The following is a 19,611-nucleotide window of genomic DNA, read 5'->3' as shown; positions in this document are numbered from 1 at the left end:
TGTAGCCTACGTCCTGTTTAGTTAGCGGATCTACCAGCTTTTTAGTGAGCTCTCTCTGAAGAGCCTGAACTATGTACCATGGTTTGTTTACTAGCTTCCAAGATTCTCTTTGGGTTTCTTTTACTCAGCTTTTTCCCAGGTTGCTGGTCCAGAACTCCACCACCTCCTGGTAAGTGTACCTGTCTCCTAAACTGACTAGGTTTCTCACAATTGTTAAAACTTGAGTGAATCAAATAGAAGGAGATCCTGGTGTTAAACATTTCACATACTGTGAATAATCCCCAAAAAAGTGTGTATTTGTAAGTGTTTTAAAACTCACTAATATGTTAGAATAATTCATTTAGTATTCAGTTCGTCAGTATTCAATTCAAAGAAAATCGCCTGGAAAGTTTGAGGGGGATTTCCTGTGCGTCATTTGTGTTATGAGGTGTACGATGAGCTGCTTAGATTAGCAGCAGTTCCAGCTAAAAATGTTCAGCCTGAATGATATTAGGCCTAAGTAAGTGAAATAACATTTCTGCACTGATTAATAATAAAATGTGGTTTGATAATTAGCTACGGTCAACACAGCCAGTCTGCACACTCCTTTCGCCTTCTCCACATTTTATGATGTTACAGACTTATTTTTCAATCAATCAATAGGGTGTGTTAATGGGCTCTGATAATGGGATTACCCATTTGCTGCCACTGCCATGCTTCACTGTAGGGATGGCATTAGCCAGGTGATGAACGGTGCCTGGTTTCCTCCAGATGTGATGCCACGCTTGGTATCCAGGCCAAAAAGGCTCAATTTTGAGAGTCCTCTAGGTGCTTTTTGGCTAACTTAAAGTGGGCTGTCGTGCCTTTTACTAAGAAGTGGCTTCCTTCTGGCCACTCTACCACTAAGGCATGATTTATTTATTTATAAAAGATTCTTGGTGTTTCCAGTCTTCCAGTCCAGTTTTCCATTTTACAAATGATGGTGGCCTCGGTGCTCTTTGGGACTTTATGAAGGCAGGTGTTCGCAAACCCTAATCTTTAATTTACCACTGGTGGACTCCAGTTAAGTTGTAGAAACATCTCAAGCCGTATCAGTGGAAACAAAATGCACCTCAGCTCATAAAGGCTGTCCATATTTGTGTCCATAAGATATTTTCATTTTGATTTTTAATAAATCAGCACAAATGTCTAAAAACCTGCTTTCACTTTGTCATTGTGGGCTATTTTGTGTAAAATTTAACAAAAGATGAACTCACGCTGTTGTAGAATATGTCTAACGCAATAAAACGCGGAGAAGGTGAACAGTTGTACTGTTTATTAATAAGCACACTGAGTAAGTGAACCTCTGTGCTAATGTCTTCTCCAAGACCATGTTTTTTAATTAAAGAGATGAGATTGGAATTGTGGGTTTACATGTGCTTTGCCCATTAAATGAAGACACACAAAGCCCTGGTTACTGACAAATCATATGTTCTTTGTAAGAAAGACTAGTTATTGTGAACCATGCATCTATTAGATGAGCTCTGAAGATGTCTCATAGAGAAGCCTGCAGACCAACATTAAAACCTCATCCCAACTATGAAGCATGATGGAGGAAGCATGATGGTTTGGGGCTGCTTTAGTAGGGAAACTGAACTCAAAGGTGAGAGAGAGAGGGAGAGGGAGAGGTGGTGTTTTTTGTGTTCAAGCTGAAGAGATGTTGGGCTAAACAATAGACCAAGGCACTGAAGACTAGTTTGAAGATTTGTATTTTGGAGTCCTGAACTTAACCCCTTTCAAGTTGCTGTGCCATGACCTGATAAAGACTGTACATGCAAGACATCCCAGAAATGCTGATAAACTGAAACACATTTGCATGAAGGAATGATCAGAATTCCACCTCCGTGTTATTTGCAGCTACAGAAGATGTTTGGTAGAAGTGATCGCTGCAAAAGGGGAATCTACAAGATTATTAAATTCAAGGGCTCAGTCGCTTTTTCAGGCCTGTACTGTAGATGTTTACTGTACAGTAATAAATATGCCTAATAAAACAGATGAACAGTACAACTGTTAGTGTGTAATTGGTTCAGTTAGATTGTTTGTCTATACTTTTGACTTTGACAGTGATCAGCTCGCGTTTTATTAGTTACCCATTTTTCTTGCAGATGTTTCTGTATTAATGAGGATGACTTTTATTTGCATGTGCAGATGGGGGCTGTATGAATGGAGCCTGCGTGGTTGACATCAGTTGTATGTTTATCAATCTGGAGTATGTGGTCTGCAACTGGACGAGACCCCAAAATCAAAATATGAGCTATAACTTCAGCAGCACGTAAGTTTTTAGCAGTCTGCTGGGCCACTGCCACCCTTGGCCTGGCTGCAGTATTTCTGTAATTTGTGTGTATACAAGCGTATTAACATGATTCTTTCCTCCCTAGATTTTCCTCTAAAAAGTTATATCGAGAGTGTCCACAGTACCTACAGGAGCATGGTCAGAATGTGGGCTGCAAGATCTCTGATAAAAATGTGGACCATTTTTCTTCTTTGTATACAAAACTTTCCATAGGTAGAAATCAGTCAGTCTTAAAGGATTATGAACAACTCTCAGAAAGAGGTAATGTAAACTGAAATGTTATTTTATTATATTAAATAATTTTACATGTACAGTACTTCACAAAAGTCAGAGAGCCTTAATTTATAATTTCAGTCAGAGTTGCTATTAAGGGGGCCCTCAAACTGTTTTTTCCTTGGCATATAATGAGAGTTCGGTACCTGGAAGTGACCCATCATGAACCGCAAACACTTTTGCTTCCTCCTTCGAAAGAAATTCCAGCATAACAGAACTGGAAAACAGGCCAATAAAAAAACAACATAATTTTTACACCTAGCCCACAGGCGAAAACACTTGTCACTGCTGGCGTAAGAGAAAAAACGTAGGCGCAATGGGGAAATATGGTGATGGTGTTGTCACTGGAGAGCAGCACGCTGGCTACACAAACCAAGCCTCGTAACTGTGTCTTTCCCTGTGCCAGGGTCCACAGAAGGAGCCTCAAACTCTGCACACAGTGAAACGAAAGCTGGAAGGAGCAAACAGCAATGGCTAAAAGCTATTGCTAGCTCTCGTTTCTCCAACGTCCGCTCCCTCAAACATAAACTGGACTACTTAAGCTGGCTATCAAACCCGAACACACCCGAAGAGAAAGTACCAGCTTCTTTTTTTTACCAGTAAGACTCAAGCAAGTCAAACCCTGGGAAGTGAGTTGGGGCAAGGCTAAAAGCTAACCAGTTACAACCTCTCCAGCCTCTGCAACATAATTACAGTGTTTTTACTACAGTATTAAAACTATGCTACAATATGTGAGTTGTGTGAGCTGTCATCAGTGCCTCATACCAGCCAATAAAAGCAGAGCTTATTGTTATCAGGGCAAGTCTTTTGTAAAAGTTAAGTGAAAATTAGCATGTTTTATTCTGAGGTAAAATAACAGGGTTGGAAAGAGGCTTGTTAAATGATGCGAGCTTTTCCTACCCCAAACCAAAATCACATACTTCACATTTATACATTAGAGATGTAGAAATGAAATGCCAAATCATTATGAAAGCACTGACAGAAATGCCTGTGGACTTTTTGGGAGATGACGCAAGACGTGAATCTTTCTTTTTATCTGGTCTCTTATCAATAAACTTGATTTTTGTTTGACGAAGACAGTTTTGGTGGTCGACCAGGTCTTGTTAGCATGGTTGTTAGGAGCCCTTTTTTCTTCTAATCACGTTTTGAGCTCCATTTTTTTACACACTTTTTCAAGTGGCTTACGTATGTGTTATGACCCTGTTTCGGGTCAGGCCATAGCAAAGTCAGAGTGGGCTCTCTCCCCAGACCAAACGCTGGACACTGTACATATGTATGAACCTTTTTTTTTTTCATTCAATGGAGGGAATATGGAGAAATCAAAACACAAACCAACTTGACCTGCTAGCAAACCAGGAGAAAGGGGAGTTTAAACAAAAAGGCACTTGCCCCCTAATAGCACGTAACCGAGCTAGCCAGCTAACCGAGAGTAACAGGGAAGTGCCAGGTCACCGAAGAGGAGTCCTTAACGTCTCCCAGGGTCAGGCTTCTCCAGGCTCTTTTATAGAGGGGTTTAGTGCTTTTTTTTTCCTATTATTGCTTATTTCATTTAACATGTGTGTTTGTCCCCTTTGTCCAGTGAAGCTTAACCCTCCCTACAACATCTCTGTCAACTGGACTGGCCCTAACGGTAATCTGTGCCTGTCCTGGGTGAGCAGTATTAGTAAAAAAAACTGTGTGCGCTATAGGGTACGGTATTGGCGAGATCAGCGGCAGGTAAGGAGGAGGGCGTTTTAGAAATTAGGGGGGGTTTGTAGAAATGAAAGCACCAAACTGTGGAACCTTTCACCATGTCAATTCCACCATTCTCTATTGTTCAGGTCTCCCACGAAACGGCATTCACTTTATACTGCGTACCTTATGTCTCCAAAGGAGTTAATTTTACATTCCAAGTGAGTAGCAAGCTGGCCAGTACCTGTGGTGATTCTAAATTTTGGAGTGAATGGAGTGATCCAGTGCACTGGGGTAACTACACAGGTATAGTGCAGTGTGCTGATGCTCAGTACACATCCTCTGTTGCCATCCTCCCCACCATATTTCTTTTTTCCACATGTTGTAGCCTATTTCTCAAACTCATTTTCTTTTTCACTTTGCTTTCTAGGAAACGTTCCTGCATCTGCGCAGCCTTTGTGGCATGTGTGGGTCACTGTCTTGGGAGTTGTTGTACTGATCTCCCTTGCTATGCTGTTGTGCTACTGTGAAAGGTAAAAGCTGTAAAGCATTTTATATAGAAAATGTTCTAAAATTGTATCGGTCGTAATATTTAAATTACTTATTTAAGGTGTCAATAAATACGCAAATGTAATACTAGGCTGAGTAGGTTGGGGGAGAGGGGGGGTGGGTAGGTATAAAAGCACTGTAGGGCGATGAGAAATGTGTTTGCTAAATATCTTGCCCCTCTTTTGTTAGGATAATGATACTTTTACTTCCGGTGGTCCCTGACCCCAGAAAGAACCTGGAGGATTTGTTTCGTGAACATAATGGAAATGTTGAGGTATCGACACCTTTGCCCCTTTTGTGTGTGCGCGCAAGCTCTATTTGGCGCAAAAGGATTTCTGTTTTTATGGCCTCCCCTCACACCTCATTTCCAAACCTCTCTCTCTTTCTTTCCTCAGAGCTGGGTTCTTTCCTCAGGGCTGAAAGAGGCTTTTGAGACAGACTACACCGAGTCCTCCTGTGTTGTTTGTGAGCTCAGTCCCAGTCTAAAGGTGAAAGAGTGTGATGGACCACAGTAGTGTTCTTCATAAACTACACTGCTGCTTCATCCTCATTTGATGCCTGATCATCTGTAGTGACCTTCTGCATCTGCATCAACGGGTAAAAGTACACGTTCCTTGAGGAACCTTTAGGGGTTCTACGATTTAAAACCGTGAAGCAACATCTAAAGGTTTCTTCTAAAAAAAAAAAAAACTGATGCCCCCCTAAAAGTTTCTTAAGGAACGTATACTTTACATTTAGGAACTTAAGTACAGTTCAACATAACATCGTACTGTCAAGGTCATGCAAAAACCTTGTATCTCTATTTTTGCATTTATGTCACTTTTTGACATACTTAGAATCTGCCAGTTGTTCTTTACAACGTGTCAATTTCATAATGAACTGACCAACAGAAATGCCTCCAAAAGTCTTATAAAATAAAATAAACCTTTTTACATTTTTTACATGACTTTCATTGCAATGAAAGACAGTTTGCTTATTGGAGATACCGATTATGTCCTGGATGTTGTATTTTGCTTTTATGATATTTTTATCTTCTTAATGTGTTGTTAAGGTACTCAGAGATCGCTGTAGACTGATTAGATATAGAAAATGAATAATAACGAAAGGTACCGTGGGTGTCAATGTTTGTGCAAGGCTGCCTTTCCTGTGACCAGAAGACTGTAGGTTGTTCTATGTCTGGTTTTCTGTTCTTCTGTATTTATGGTACTTCATGTTATCAGATACTTGATTCAGTCTTCATAATAGACCATAAATCATAAACCAATAGCATATGTTGTCCACTTGGTGCTGTTTTGATTCACCTAACAATAAAGCTGACCTCTTGACAGTCATCTAAGCACTTTCTGGCTTTTTTAATTGTTTACATTCTTTTGGTCTGCCTCGCTAAATACCTGTTAATTACATTCATGTTCTGTAGATATTTCTGATAGTAAGTTATAAGACTGAATCTCAGTTAAAAGAAGAAGATTTTGACAGGACAGCAGCTTCTGGGAAGACTCAAATTTCCAGCAGAGCTGCATTTAACTCCTTTCTCAGACACGGACAATTCTGAACATTTGGCGACCCATACAGCATTTTTCAAGTCAAATCAATCAAATCCAATTAAAGTTGATTTGTCTGATTGTCAGTCATACAAGGTAGAATTAGCAGTGAAATGTTCTGATGACCGCCCAATCACGGTGATCTGTTAGCTGCCCTTCACATAATACTTTTTTTTTTTTTTTAATAAAGTGCTCACTAGGATGCCCCTTCTCGCAATAAGTTATGATGATGTGCAATGTGCATTTGATAACGTTTCGTACTGAGTGCCCTTCTTTTGGTCGCCCTTCCTTTAGAAAAAAGTGTTGTTATGAAGTGCCCTCTATGCCGCCCCTACATGACAGTCTCACAAAGGGTGCCCTTTTCAGTAGAGAAAATGGGAGGCAGTGCTGTATAGGGTTCTCCTACAGGTGGGAAAACTTGACGAAGTGCCCAATTAGGTGCTCCTCTAATGGAGAAGGGCCCTCTGGGGCAGGCTTTCCAAATGTTGGTTACCATTCAAACCCCTGCTTACATTCATAATACACTTATATGGCTGCTAACAAATATATAATAATATTTAATCTAATATATAATAATAGAAAGCCAATATCTAATATAAGGCCAATATCTAGTTAGCATTTTGATGGAATCTCATCTGCACTGTCTCTGTTTTTTATTTTCCGTTGTACACTTTAGATTAGATACATCAGACTAACTGTATTTGATAGTGACACAATAAAGTTTAAAATACTAATTTCTATGGTTGAACATTTACATCCAGCCATTATAGCTTTCAGTTTTAGCCACCCCTCTCCCAGAATGTACAGATGTCAAAAGTGCAGTTACTTATTTAACTTTGTTTTTTTTTGTTGTTGTTTTTTTATTCAACTTTTATTTAATGTTTTTATTAAACCAAAAAATTAAATAACACTTTGCATATATGAATTATTTTTGTATCATGTTTGATATAACAGGAATGTGTTGCTCACATAGGTTTAAATACAGCTAAAACATATAGAACAAAAACTTAATATCCTTAAACTCCTGCCTTAAAGTTAAAAATCTGTATGTATTTTTGTGGCTTTATCCACTAAAGACAAGAAAACACACACACACACACACACACACACACATATATATATATATATATATATATATATATATATATATATATATATATATATATATATAAAATAATTACTTTTTTCATATATTGTTGTCATTATTTATATATTATTTAATACTCATTTAAGACCATTCATTATTAAATGATCACACTGACATTGCAGGGGTCTCAACAACTGAAATATGTATCTGTTAAGTTATAAAGTTTAGTCTACTAACAATGTTAGTCTTGACCAAGGAAGAGTATTATATTATACATGGTGCATCATTGCTTTTTGCATGCTGGTGGGCCTCCATGTTGTGCAGTAGGTACCCTTTTTATTATTTCACCCCGCCCTTAACACAGTCTTACAGTCTGGCTAATCACTTTAGCCAGCTTCATTCACCGTAATCATAATTTTGTATGCAAACAAATATGATGAATAAAAAATAATGAATAGTACATGAATTTTGATCAGGTAGAAATTTAACAGAACATACCAGAACATAATAAGTAAATATATATGTTAGAGAAAGACATATTAAATAACTAACTTGTCAAACAAAAATTCAATTAATTGAATCAAAGCAAATTTCTGTATGAAAGTGTTAAAATGATGATGCTGAACCTGCAGTAAGGACTCCTGTTGGCTACATTTCCAACAGCAAGTTTAGCAACCTGATCTTCAGCGGGCCTTCATTTAGTAATATTACACCACTGTCCAACTGGCAAAGACAAATAAGCTTTGCATATGAGATTATGAAAGTACTTTGGAATCTGTTATTTACTCAAATAAAGCCAAAAGGTAGACGACGTGGACGCATGTGCCCTCGTTTTACTGCACTATGACATCACAGCCATGATTACATCTCTCTTGTCACTGGGGTGTCATCTATTTCACAATCGCACAGCCTCAACGCACAGTATCCAAAAAGCGACCTGCAGGCACTGCGGACTCAGCTTTCTCAGACGGCCTGCCTGCTGCGATGTTCATTTCCATTAGACATGGAGGTAAGAATCAAATTTGTCACTGTGTGTTATAACATGTCTCTGTGGAAACATACCTAACTGGATGCGGTTGCTCTCAAAAGTCTAGATTATAAATAGAAACTGTGTTCCCTTTTTTTGGCCTGATTGTGTCAAAGTGCTCAGTTACTGAACTTAGTTTCTGTATTTAGAGAATGAGCAGTTCTTGGTAAACACCAACTGCACCATCACTGTCCTGCTAGAGTATGTGAGAGCCGAGCTGGGAATTGCTGAGTCAGGTACGCTTTTATGGGGAAATGTGGGAAACAGCTTTAGTTCATACCAAAGTTCATGTCGTCGCTGTTAAAAAAAGAAAAGCCTCTCTAAAATGGGAATGTTTCAGAAGAAGGATTAAAGCTTCCTAACTTTTAATGGAAGTCAGTAAAATGATTTTATTCCAGGTCATTCTGGAGCATTCCTATTGGTCCATTCATCATGAAATTTGACATAGTGTACAAAACAACTGTAAGCTAGAAATTAATCTGAAAAAAAAATGTTTTAAAAAATGGAGATACAAGGTTTCTGTGTGGCAGCGATGATAAATATTAACCCTTAAATATGCATGCTTAAATATCCAGGCCCGTGATTCAGTAATTACACAAAAATCTGATGTGACGTATGTAATTCGGGTCCAAATTGAAAATAAACTAAGGACCTTTAAGTGGAAATGTGATTTTTCAGAGCAGACCTGACCATCCTTAAACCCTGTAGTGTCTTCTAAGAGCTTGTGTCTTTGAGGTCATTGCGACTGCCAAGAAGACAATGGCCTGACAAGAGGCTGGAATAACTTCAGGCAAGAGGTCACAAGTTGCTGGCGTAAATATTTCAGGCTCCCTTTTAATTCATACGGTGGACCAGCGGCGGTGTCTGCTTACATCTGTGGCATGTCGTCAAGGGACATGGCCTACAAGCTTTTGCTCACCCATCTCTAATGGAGTGCTCATTACTACGGTCATTATTGCTGTGGGGTTCATGTTCAGCCTAATGGTGCTCCACAGGCAGATCTGGGGGAGGGAAGTGTAAAGAGCTAGCAGTTCTATGTATCTAATGCATGTGACACCAGCCAGAAACAGAATACCTACAACGTTATCCATCCTAATCTATTTGTGTGTGTGTGTGTGTGTGTGTGTGTGTGTGTGTGTGTGTGTGGTTGGTTGTGTTTTTAGACCAAGTTGATCTGTGTGATGAACAAGGAGTGCTGAAACTGCTCTTCTTGTCCAAGAACCCCCAGGAGTATGCCAGTCACCTGTTACCCTCACGTGAAACGTTTGTGGTCTGCACCATCAACCGTGAGTTCCTGTCTGACCACTGAAAGCTGTGTGTGTTAATCCCACATTTTTAAACCAAGAGGGGATTTTTATACAACATTACAACACACCAAACAGGCCACACAATGCAGTATAATGAACACAGTATTTATAGCTACAACTATGTGTTTTAATGGGTAATTTACAGTGGCTCTGTCTGTCCTTAAATGGACAAAAACCCAATGTCTTCTCAATCCTGGTCTCCTCAGGTTCCTCTGAGGGTGCTTATGTCTCCATCACTCCACATGTGATGAGCCCTGACCCTGCACTCCAAGGTACCACAGGATGTTTAGTGGGTTTATATGCAAGTGGAATATGCTTTTGTTTTGGGGGGCACTTTTTTTTTCAAGATTCAAGATTCAAGAGTTTTATTGTCATATGCACAGCCGAAACAGACAGTTACGCTGTACAATGAAATTCTTACTTTGCTGTCCCTCCATTCACCAATAGATAAAGATAACAAAAAAGAAATTAATAATAAAAAATATTTACAAAATAAATAAAGTATTATAATATAAGTTGAAGTAAATAAAATTAAAGTAAACTTTTTCCTTTTTTACAATTAAAAAAAATTAAAATAAAAGTTACATGTGCTTTTATGTGCAAGTATGAGCAAGTATGAAGAGCAGCAGCTATAAAGTGCAGGTTGCAAGTAAGAAATGTAAACAATAGTGTGCAAGTACTATTTTGTACTATTTTGCTTTTACAATTTAACACTGTAAAAGCAAAAAATACGATTAGTCTTAGTCTTAGTTATTAGTCTTACCGGATAATTCTGCTGTTTTGTTGTGGTGTCCTCTCAGTGCGATGTGCGGTTAGCAAGCTGAAGAGATTGTAGCCGGTTAGCTTTTAGCTTTGCCCTTACTCGCTTATCTGGGTTCAACTCAATTAATTAATTAAATAATTAATTAATTAAATAAGCGCTTTCACTTCTGATGTGTGTTAAGCTCTAGTTAGTTTTTGAGGGAGCGGACAATGATGGTAAATGGTAAAAGCCACTCGGCTGGTATTAGCTCTTAGCCTAGCGCGGCTTTCGCTTCGTCGCGAGCTGAGTTCAAGCTTTGCCTCTGCGCACACTGGCACAGGAAAACCCGCGGACACGACCCGCATTCCCATAACTAGCAGAGTCTGCAGCCATTTCCCCGCTAGGGTCAGGATTTCTGTAAAGGTAGGGTGTAGGTTTCACTGCTTGTGTGTGTGTGTGTTTGTGCACGGACTAATAAGACCAGTACGAATCTGTCTGTCTGTCTTTCTGTCTGTCAGAAGAGCTGCAAAATCAGACTGACAGTCTGGAGAAGACTCGGCCGAAGCAGCGCCGCGTGGTGGAGGAGCGCGAGACGTCCACAGAAGCTGCAGCTCAGAGCGACTCCAGCCAACCTGTCAGTCCTCATTTCCCACTGCACTGCATGTCTTCCCTTTCTGCATCATTGCGGTCTTCTCTGTCCGTTCTGACAGCCCACGCTATAAACCCTGTCCCAGAAAAATCTATACAATATAATATACAATATAATATATAGTGCTACAGCCATAGAGTCCATAAGTATTTGGACAGTGACACAATATTGGTACACATCCTGACTGGATTTGAAATAAAGCTATCAAGTTGTGCTTGAGATTCAGGTTTTAGATTTAGGTGTAAAAATGACAGCAGTTTGTTTTTACATAGTCCCTTAAAGGTAATTGGACAAACGAACATACTTAAATACAGAGGAGTGTTTTTAATAGTTATGGCGAGCCATGTCGCTTTGCCATCAGCATCCGGAGTCTGAGAGAGCACAATTGGCCACGCTCTCTCCGGGTGGGTAGACGGTGATCTCTCCCCTCATTACTCTTCAGCAATGTTGGCCAGCATAGGTGTCTGTTAGCTGGGGCAGACCTGAGCGGCAGTTAGAAGACTTTTTTTTATTGTACGCAAACAACAAATAGGACAAAATAACAAAGCACTTTTTTATTAAAAAGTTTTTACAAATTATTAAATGCTGACGAGTAACAGTGTTTGCATTTTGCTCCACAGGTTAAGGGGCGAGGACGAACAGTGCATGCTGATGCTGCTGATCCAGAATCATACCGCCGAACGGGAACCAAGAGGAACCGCAATTAATGCACTAGTAAATACACACACACACACGCTGTATATAATTAGGCCGATCCATGGGCCCGATTGTGGCCCCACTGGTATTCTAGGCTTCATAATGCAGGATCAGAGTAACCTACATACATGATACCCATATAATAGCAAACAGCAAGACTTACCCTATCTAAGATCAATCTGTCATCAACTATCAGCGAGCTATCCAGCTCAAAACAGCTACTCTAGTCTGTCAGTATGTCCTCCAGTCTCTGCCTCAGTGTAGTGAGTGAGAGTCAGAGTTCATGAAACATTCAAAGATAAACTGATCTGTTGTTTACATGCATATGCAATATATTCCCTGTAATGTTACTTATACATTCTAAACAGACTGAACATACCTCGATAAGCATCTGTTTATAACCTAAAGATCATTTTCTGAATGCTTATTGCCCCTTCTTTTCAACAAAGTAGTTGGTGTTCTTGGTGAGAAACTAAGTCATATCTTCGATTTTGCAGCGTGATCAAGTCTGTGATCCAGGCGGGATCCTTCATACACACAAGCACAGTGGCAGGCGGACACAGTCGAACACTGTTTGAGTTTTTTTTTTCACTAAATATCAGTAAATTCCAGAATTAAAGCAACATTTTTTTTTCTTTGCTGTTTCTGACATTTTTCAGCAATCGACAGAGATGGGAAGTGAACTGTTCGACTGTGAAACTTGCGTCTGTGATGAAGGATAACCAAGAGCGAAGGGGAGGGTGAATGACGTCATGGCTGCTCTTCTATATTAGGAGAACCGAAAGGGAAGGAGTGGTTAGCTCCTTTTTGGTCTCACAGACTTTAGATTTTAGATCCTGAGCCCAGACAACACTGTGCCAACATTTCTTTATATATATATATATATATGTTCATTAGATTGAACTGTTAGATTTAGTTTTACGAAGTTAGTAAAGTAATTTTTAAGTTAATCCTGAAGCCTTACGGCTCTCCCACATGGAATGTATATGGCTTATTAATTCAACAATGGATCATAGAAATGTTAGACACCCTTCTAGTTTTTCCTCAGTTCTTCTGAATTTTCTTATGATCATGGCCTAGTATGCTTGGTAAAAGCTACATTACCATTTTTTGTATTTTGTAACCTCACAACCTGGAATTAAGATTATTTGAGGGCTTGCATCATTTCATTTACAGAACATTCCTACAACTGTAACATTTGAAATATTTTTTGTATTGTACGCAAACAACAAATAGGACAAAATAACAGAGAACTTCAGTGTACATAACTATTCACCCCCTAAAGTCAGTACTTCCCCTCGACTCTGACCAGTTTCCCAGTCCCTACTGCAGAAAAACCATCCCCACAGCATGATGATGTTCTTGGGGTGATGAGATGTGTTATTTTAGCACCAGCTAAAAAAGTTTAATATGTCACACCTTCCTCCATAGATTTAGGGAATCTTAAAACGAGTCTTCCCATTTTTCTCTGTAAGTAAAGGCTTTTTTCTGGTCACTCTTCCATAAAGCCCAGCTCTATGGAGTGTACGGCTCATTGTGGCTGTATGAACAGATGCTCCAGTCTCTGCTTGGGAACTCTGCAGCTCCTTCAGGGTTACCTTTGGCCTCTGTGCTGCCTCTCTGAATGACGCCCTTCTTGCCTGCTCTGAAAGTTTTGGTGGGATTTTTTTTTTTCATTTCATTTCACTTCAATTCCGATAAAAAAAAACATTAAATACAGGTTGTAATATAACAGGTTGTATATAATATATGTAAATATAGGTAAATATAGGGGTGAATACTTTTGCACGTCAGTATCTAAATATGTAAATATCCCTCTTGTGCCGCTCTGTTTTGAAGCACCTCTGGAGTTGTTCGATGGTCCCTTGACATTTAGTCACGGATGATGTCATCCAGCTCGGCTGTGATTGGCTAGTATGAATACCTGTTTGTTACCAAGCTTTGCTTAGCTGGGAGAAAATTGATGAAAACGCATAAGGCGGGTTTATATTTAGAAAGGTGTAGGCAAAGGGGCGCAGTTGTTGTACCACCATTTAAGCTCGTTTTCCATTCGGTTTCAGACGCCCAGCCTGAACGGCTGAGAGTCTGAAAGTAGGAGTAAGTTCTTTGGAAGGCAGCAGGCTTTTTTTCCCCTTCTCAGATAAAGGGCCTTCTGTCTGGTATCATGTCTCCCATCTCCTTTCACACTCTGCTTAATGTGGTTCTAATTTTTCGTACAAACTCCATCACAAGGCCTGGCTGTACGAGTTCTCTGCTGCTCTAGACATATTTTGCATTGTGCAGTATCATTCTGTGTGGGTGGCTTGCAGCTGTGAGGCGGCGAGAGAAATGTCAGTTAGTGGTTTAATCTCCTGTGCTGGCGGTGTTCTCTCAGAACAGCCTGTGTCTGATGTTAAACCAAGTAGTCTGACTTAGCCTGTTTGAAAGCCACTGTTGGGGAAAGTGTTAAAACAGGGGTGACGTGTGGAGCCTGCTTGTGAGATAACAGCAGTAAGCTGAGCCAGCACTGAAGGCTGTGTCTGCTGGTTGGCCTGGTGTGAAAATGTGGAGCGACTTCTTCTTTTTTAAAAAAGGAATTGAAAAAAAATGAAAAGAGGGGGAATAAAAACTGCATTTCAAAAGTGAGAACAACTTTCCCGTTAAAGCTCCTTTAAAAAGCAGATTAAAAACTACTGAAAATGGAAAACATGGTCATGTTGAGTCAGAGATCTTTCTTCACTTCTGTCAGATCGTTGTTATCTTACTGAACATGCTTACTTTTTACTCAGAAGATGAAAAAGGACTGTAATATATACATCCCCATGCATTAGCTGGTTACCCGCAGAAACCATATTCAGTTCAGTCAACAGCTGCCACAGTGTGTGAGAATGAGGAAGAAAGCAAATCCTGACCCGGTCTCACTTATTTACTGAATGCTACTGAGGCTGATCTATGGGAAGTAACATGACGTCACCTTTGATTTCTAAAAATGACTACGGTTAGTTGCAATTTCTCAGTCCAAGTTATGCACAAAAAAAGAGTGTTTAATGTATCTGAATTATCTGTTATTCCTGTCTTTGGTTTCCACTGACGGAAGTTGCCCCCTTGTGGCGGTGTTCATGAAATATTTCTCAAAAAAAAAAAAAACAACAACTTTGAAATATTTACTTTGTTATTTCTGCATATTTAAATATTTCACATTACCAGAGTCTGGAGTCTCATTAACTGCCTTTAAGGTTTATGTACCAGTAGATTATCCACAATCCATTTTTAAAAATCACTCCCTGTAATTTATTGGAAATAAACAGATTGTTTTGTTTCTGTTACTTTAAGACTGTTTGACTTTTGACTTTTGGAGGTTGTTCAGTTTCAAACTGTGGAGGAACCTCTTAAGGTGTTTCAAGGAACCTTTTTATTCTTCAAAGCACCTTAAGAGGTTTCTCCACAGCTTCAAGTTGAAGAACCTCCAAAAGCTCCTCAAGGATCTTATACTTTGAACAGTGTAGGCTGCCTAGGCGGATGTATATTAATGCAATGCTTCTTGTGACATCGCTAAAACAGTACATTCAAATGACTTTATGACTATCTAATAAATGGACAAAATGGACAATGGAATGACCTTAATATATCTGTCTCATTACCTTCATTTCATAAAGCAAGCGTGGCATTTTTAGTGACCATGATATATCCTGTAGGCCTTTCGTCTGCTCTACACTGTAGTAGAGTACCTACCAGCATGGCAGGTGAGACAGTCACAGTGTGGTCTTAACTGAGGTCACCATAGGCCTCCAAATGTCCTATTTGAACCCCTTATTTCACTGTATGGACAACATACATACATACATACACATATATATATATATATATATATATATATATATATATATATACATATATAACTTAGGTAGAACATATTATAACTTTATATCATGATCAGTATAATTTAATAATATAGTTATAATAACTCAATATCATAGTTAAGCTATATGGTTAAACCATATAGCGAACAAAGACTAAACAACATGCAGTCTTGATATTATTATATTTTATTTTATATTTTGATTATATTATTAGATATATTTCATTGAAAGTCATTATTATTTATGTTAGGGCTCTAACGAGGTCCTATTTACAGCACTGGTACTGTATACCGGTGGTGCTATAACTCTCCCATACTGAGTTTCATCAGAGGCCTGAAGGCCGAGTCGGGTTGAAAGCCTTGGTTTCTTTACTGTTGTAAAGAAACTGCAGTGATTCACATGCCAAGACTGTGCATGTGATACTGTAATAGCGTCGTTTACAAAGTTTCAAATATGAAAAATGAAGCAACTACATGCACATGTTAAAGCATAACACAATGCATGCATTGAGAGAGATGTGTGTGTGTGTGTGTTTGTGTGTTCGTGATCACTGTCTATTCTTATTTACTGAAGATGAAGACTGCAGGGACGCAAATGCCCTCCCCTTGTTAAACTGAGACTATGAACAGTGTGTGTGTGTGTGTATGTGAGTGTGTGAGTTTGTGGTAGAGCACAGTCTCTTTCCTTCAGCATTCACTGCTCACTTTGGGTCACTCGCAGATTCACTTATGATTCAGTAACTGGCACTTTTTAGAAGCCCATGCAGGGACACTGCTGAATCAACTGCTTGTTCTATGTAAGAAAGAGAGAGAGAGGGAGAGAGAGAGAGACTTGTATTCAGTGTAATGCAGATTATAGCGCTTCCTTTTTTGTAAGCAAAGAACTTTGAATACTGTGGCAAAGCAGGGTTTGACACTTCATCTTTCACCCCACAGAGTGATGCTGTTCATTTAACGAACATACAGCTGTGAACACAGGGTGCGGATTGTGTTGTCTGGATAACACGCACGTCAATAAAGTGACTAGACAAAAATAAATCTGTCAAAAAACACTCTTTTCATCGTTCATTTTTTCTTCCAGTCTATTTCTAAATTTTCCAAGGCTTTCAATGAGCATTACAGAGTGTAACTTTACAAAATCTCACAAACTGACCAAGGGAGATCCCTCCAGGCCTAATATTTCAATTCAGTTCCATTCAAATGTGTTTATATAACACTTTTCAAAACAAATGAACTACAGGAAAAACTACCTCAGACCAGGAGGAAGAAACCTTGAGAGAAACCAAGACTCAAAAGGGAACCCATCCTCCTCTGGTCGACACAGGATAGCACAATAAAAAGCAAAACAGGACAAACCAAAAAAGTCAATACTAAATTAGGAGAATATGGCAAATGTGCACATGCAGTGAGGTGAGGATGAATCAATGCAGGGCCCCAGAGCAGGACAGCGGGCAGCCGGCTCGTGAGCCAGGTCTGGTGGTACTGGGATGAACAGTTGAAACTGGCCAATCTCAGAACATGGAAAAGAGACAGAAAGACAACAGAAAGGAGGGGAAAACACAAGGGGTTAGGAACAGATCATGTGTCTATTTAAACTCTGCAAATAATACAGAACTAGTCGGATATCGCAAATGCTGCAAACATTCCAGTACCACTCATTTTAATGTTCATTTTTGTTTGGCAACACACGGGTTACAATTGTCCAGTTAGGGTTTGTTTTTCTCAATAATATAGCTAAGAATGCTTTCTCATTGATGAGGACTAAATTGGTAGAGCTTGTGATTAACAACTAACACAGTTACGAACAAACAGAGGAATCATCCAGTCATATTTCGATTTCTCGAGGGTGGGAGCAAGTCTGTCTAAAACAGAATATCCGAAGCTTTGGGTCCATGTTGGAAGTACAGCAAAAGTGAGCAATTTCCCTATTTTGTGACCATGTGTTGACATGCTTGGCAAGAATTAAAGCCCTAGTCATGGTTTGCTACTGGGCTAAACATGTTGAACATTAAAACATGGGCTAGAAATGGGCTTGTGTTGTTGTGATATGGCACACCTTCATTAAAAGTCACAGAGACTGTTAGAAAATGGTTTATTAATATGGTTTAATAAATTGATTTATTTCATGTATATTTTTACCAACCTCACCAAATCAAACATTACAGAATCTCACAAGCTGTCTGTGGCATAGGCTGAACATATTGACTATGTTAGCTGTGAACACAGAGACCAAAGAATGTGTTGTCTATATATAACATGTCAGCAATTATCAGCAAGTACTGTTGGACATTGCTATATATATATATATATATATTGAGTTGGTCTCCTTTGTGCCGCCACAGCAGATCTGACCTTTTGAGGCATAGACTCCACAAGACCTCTGAAGGTGTCCTGGTTATCTGGCAACAAGCAGCAGATCTTTCAAGTCTTGTAAGTTGTGAGGTGGGGCCTCCATGGATCACGTCACTGAACTTTGGGCACCCACACCACCCCTGTTGGCAGTTCTCCAGTTGTCATTGGACCACTGCGTGCTGGAAAAACCCAGAACACCTGCCTGTTGTTTTGGAGATGTACTAACCCACTTGCGAATGTTATGTATGTATATATATGTATATATTGCATCATCTATTAAAAATATCTGGCTGGTATGTGCTGGTTTAATTCTAGGTTGTTTACTTTTGGTTGTCATAAGCGTGTCATATGCTGAATGTGGTGTGAGGTTAGGGTGTGCCATTGAACTTGGTGGAATAATTAGCCCCTAATTACAGTGTGGTGGTGACATTCTTGGCACAGTATTCGGGCCAATTTTATTCTAGGGACACCCTTGAAACATGGCACTTTTAGAGAAACACCTACAGTGACAAAGCCTAAACACCTGACACCATTTCCCTGCCTCATCTACTGAAGCGCATTGTTTTTGATACGTTAAAAGTCATTGTAAAAGAATTTGATCTCTTACAACAGAGTTCTTTAAGTCCAGCGAGACTTAGTGTACAGCACAGTTTGGTCATTTCCCTTCTCAAACATACTTGGTTCAACATATCTGTTTTTGCCAGGTTGCAGGGGTATGTTTGCAGAGGGAAATCGCTGGACACCAGCCCACCAAGAATAGAATTAAACAACTGTGTCTTACAGATTCTCATAATCAGCACTATGCTAAACTCCCCCAAAAAACGTCTTTGATAAGACTGACTAGTTTACATAACATTTAGAAAACGGCCCTCTAATGTATTTAACTTCTTAAAGCATACAGGGTTACATGTGGGTCTGCAGTTGTTTGCTCTTATGGCTATATACCTAATATTTAATATACCTAGCAGTTACTGTATAATTAATTTTAAGATACAGAGCTGTGTTGTCTGTGGTTCATGGGGTTAATGTTGAAATTCAGTGTGTCGAAGGCTAAGTGTATAATTGTTCAATGGTTGTCTCGTGGATTTTGGTCTGGAGAAAACGAAAACAACCCCAGTTTAACAGAGCAAAACTGAATGAAGTCCAGATAGTAAGTCCTTTTCCTACACAACGGCACTATTCATTTGAGGTCAGTGAAATGACAGAATTAGTGCAGGCAGAAAATAACAAGAACCAGGAGGGCCTGTGTTAAGAGTTATATGGGAAACAGTGTTTTTAATCTGCAACTTTGTGGTTTGGTTAACACTGAGCAAAGAAACAGACCTTCCTTGAAAATGTGGAATATTTTAGACAAGTGCATCTCAATCCAGGTTTGGGCAGTGGAGTAAAAATACTTGAATAATTGTACTGCAACTGTCAATATATTTAAATCCTATTTTGGACAATTCAAGTATCATTATATGGAATATCTGTTCAATAAATATTGAAACATACACACTCTACTCAAATCATGATACAGCACCAAAAGTGGTAACTGTGGTGTCTAGTCAAAACTGAACCACATTCAG

General features: G+C 39.3%; 2 protein-coding genes across 2 annotated transcripts; both read left to right on the top strand.

Moving 5' to 3' along the window:
• The first annotated feature begins 10 nt into the window (after nucleotides 1–10).
• On the top strand, nucleotides 11–6,135 carry il2rgb (interleukin 2 receptor, gamma b). The gene is made up of 8 exons (XM_072663666.1): nucleotides 11–169; nucleotides 2,167–2,290; nucleotides 2,397–2,572; nucleotides 4,164–4,300; nucleotides 4,405–4,561; nucleotides 4,686–4,788; nucleotides 4,994–5,078; nucleotides 5,200–6,135. Exons 1-8 carry the CDS (start codon nucleotides 79–81, stop codon nucleotides 5,317–5,319), a joined length of 993 nt encoding a protein of 330 aa, XP_072519767.1. The 5' UTR covers nucleotides 11–78; the 3' UTR covers nucleotides 5,320–6,135.
• A 2,281-nt stretch (nucleotides 6,136–8,416) lies between these two features.
• Nucleotides 8,417–11,864, top strand: c19hxorf65 (chromosome 19 CXorf65 homolog). Its single transcript, XM_072664243.1, has 6 exons — nucleotides 8,417–8,441; nucleotides 8,609–8,695; nucleotides 9,623–9,745; nucleotides 9,973–10,038; nucleotides 11,027–11,142; nucleotides 11,778–11,864. Exons 1-6 carry the CDS (start codon nucleotides 8,417–8,419, stop codon nucleotides 11,862–11,864), a joined length of 504 nt encoding a protein of 167 aa, XP_072520344.1.
• The last annotated feature ends 7,747 nt before the right edge of the window (nucleotides 11,865–19,611 follow it).

This window comes from Salminus brasiliensis, chromosome 19 (genome assembly GCF_030463535.1).
Source record: "Salminus brasiliensis chromosome 19, fSalBra1.hap2, whole genome shotgun sequence".
Taxonomy (NCBI): domain Eukaryota; kingdom Metazoa; phylum Chordata; class Actinopteri; order Characiformes; family Bryconidae; genus Salminus; species Salminus brasiliensis.
Note: the sequence above shows the minus strand (reverse complement) of the source record. Positions and strands in the feature narration are given on the sequence as shown.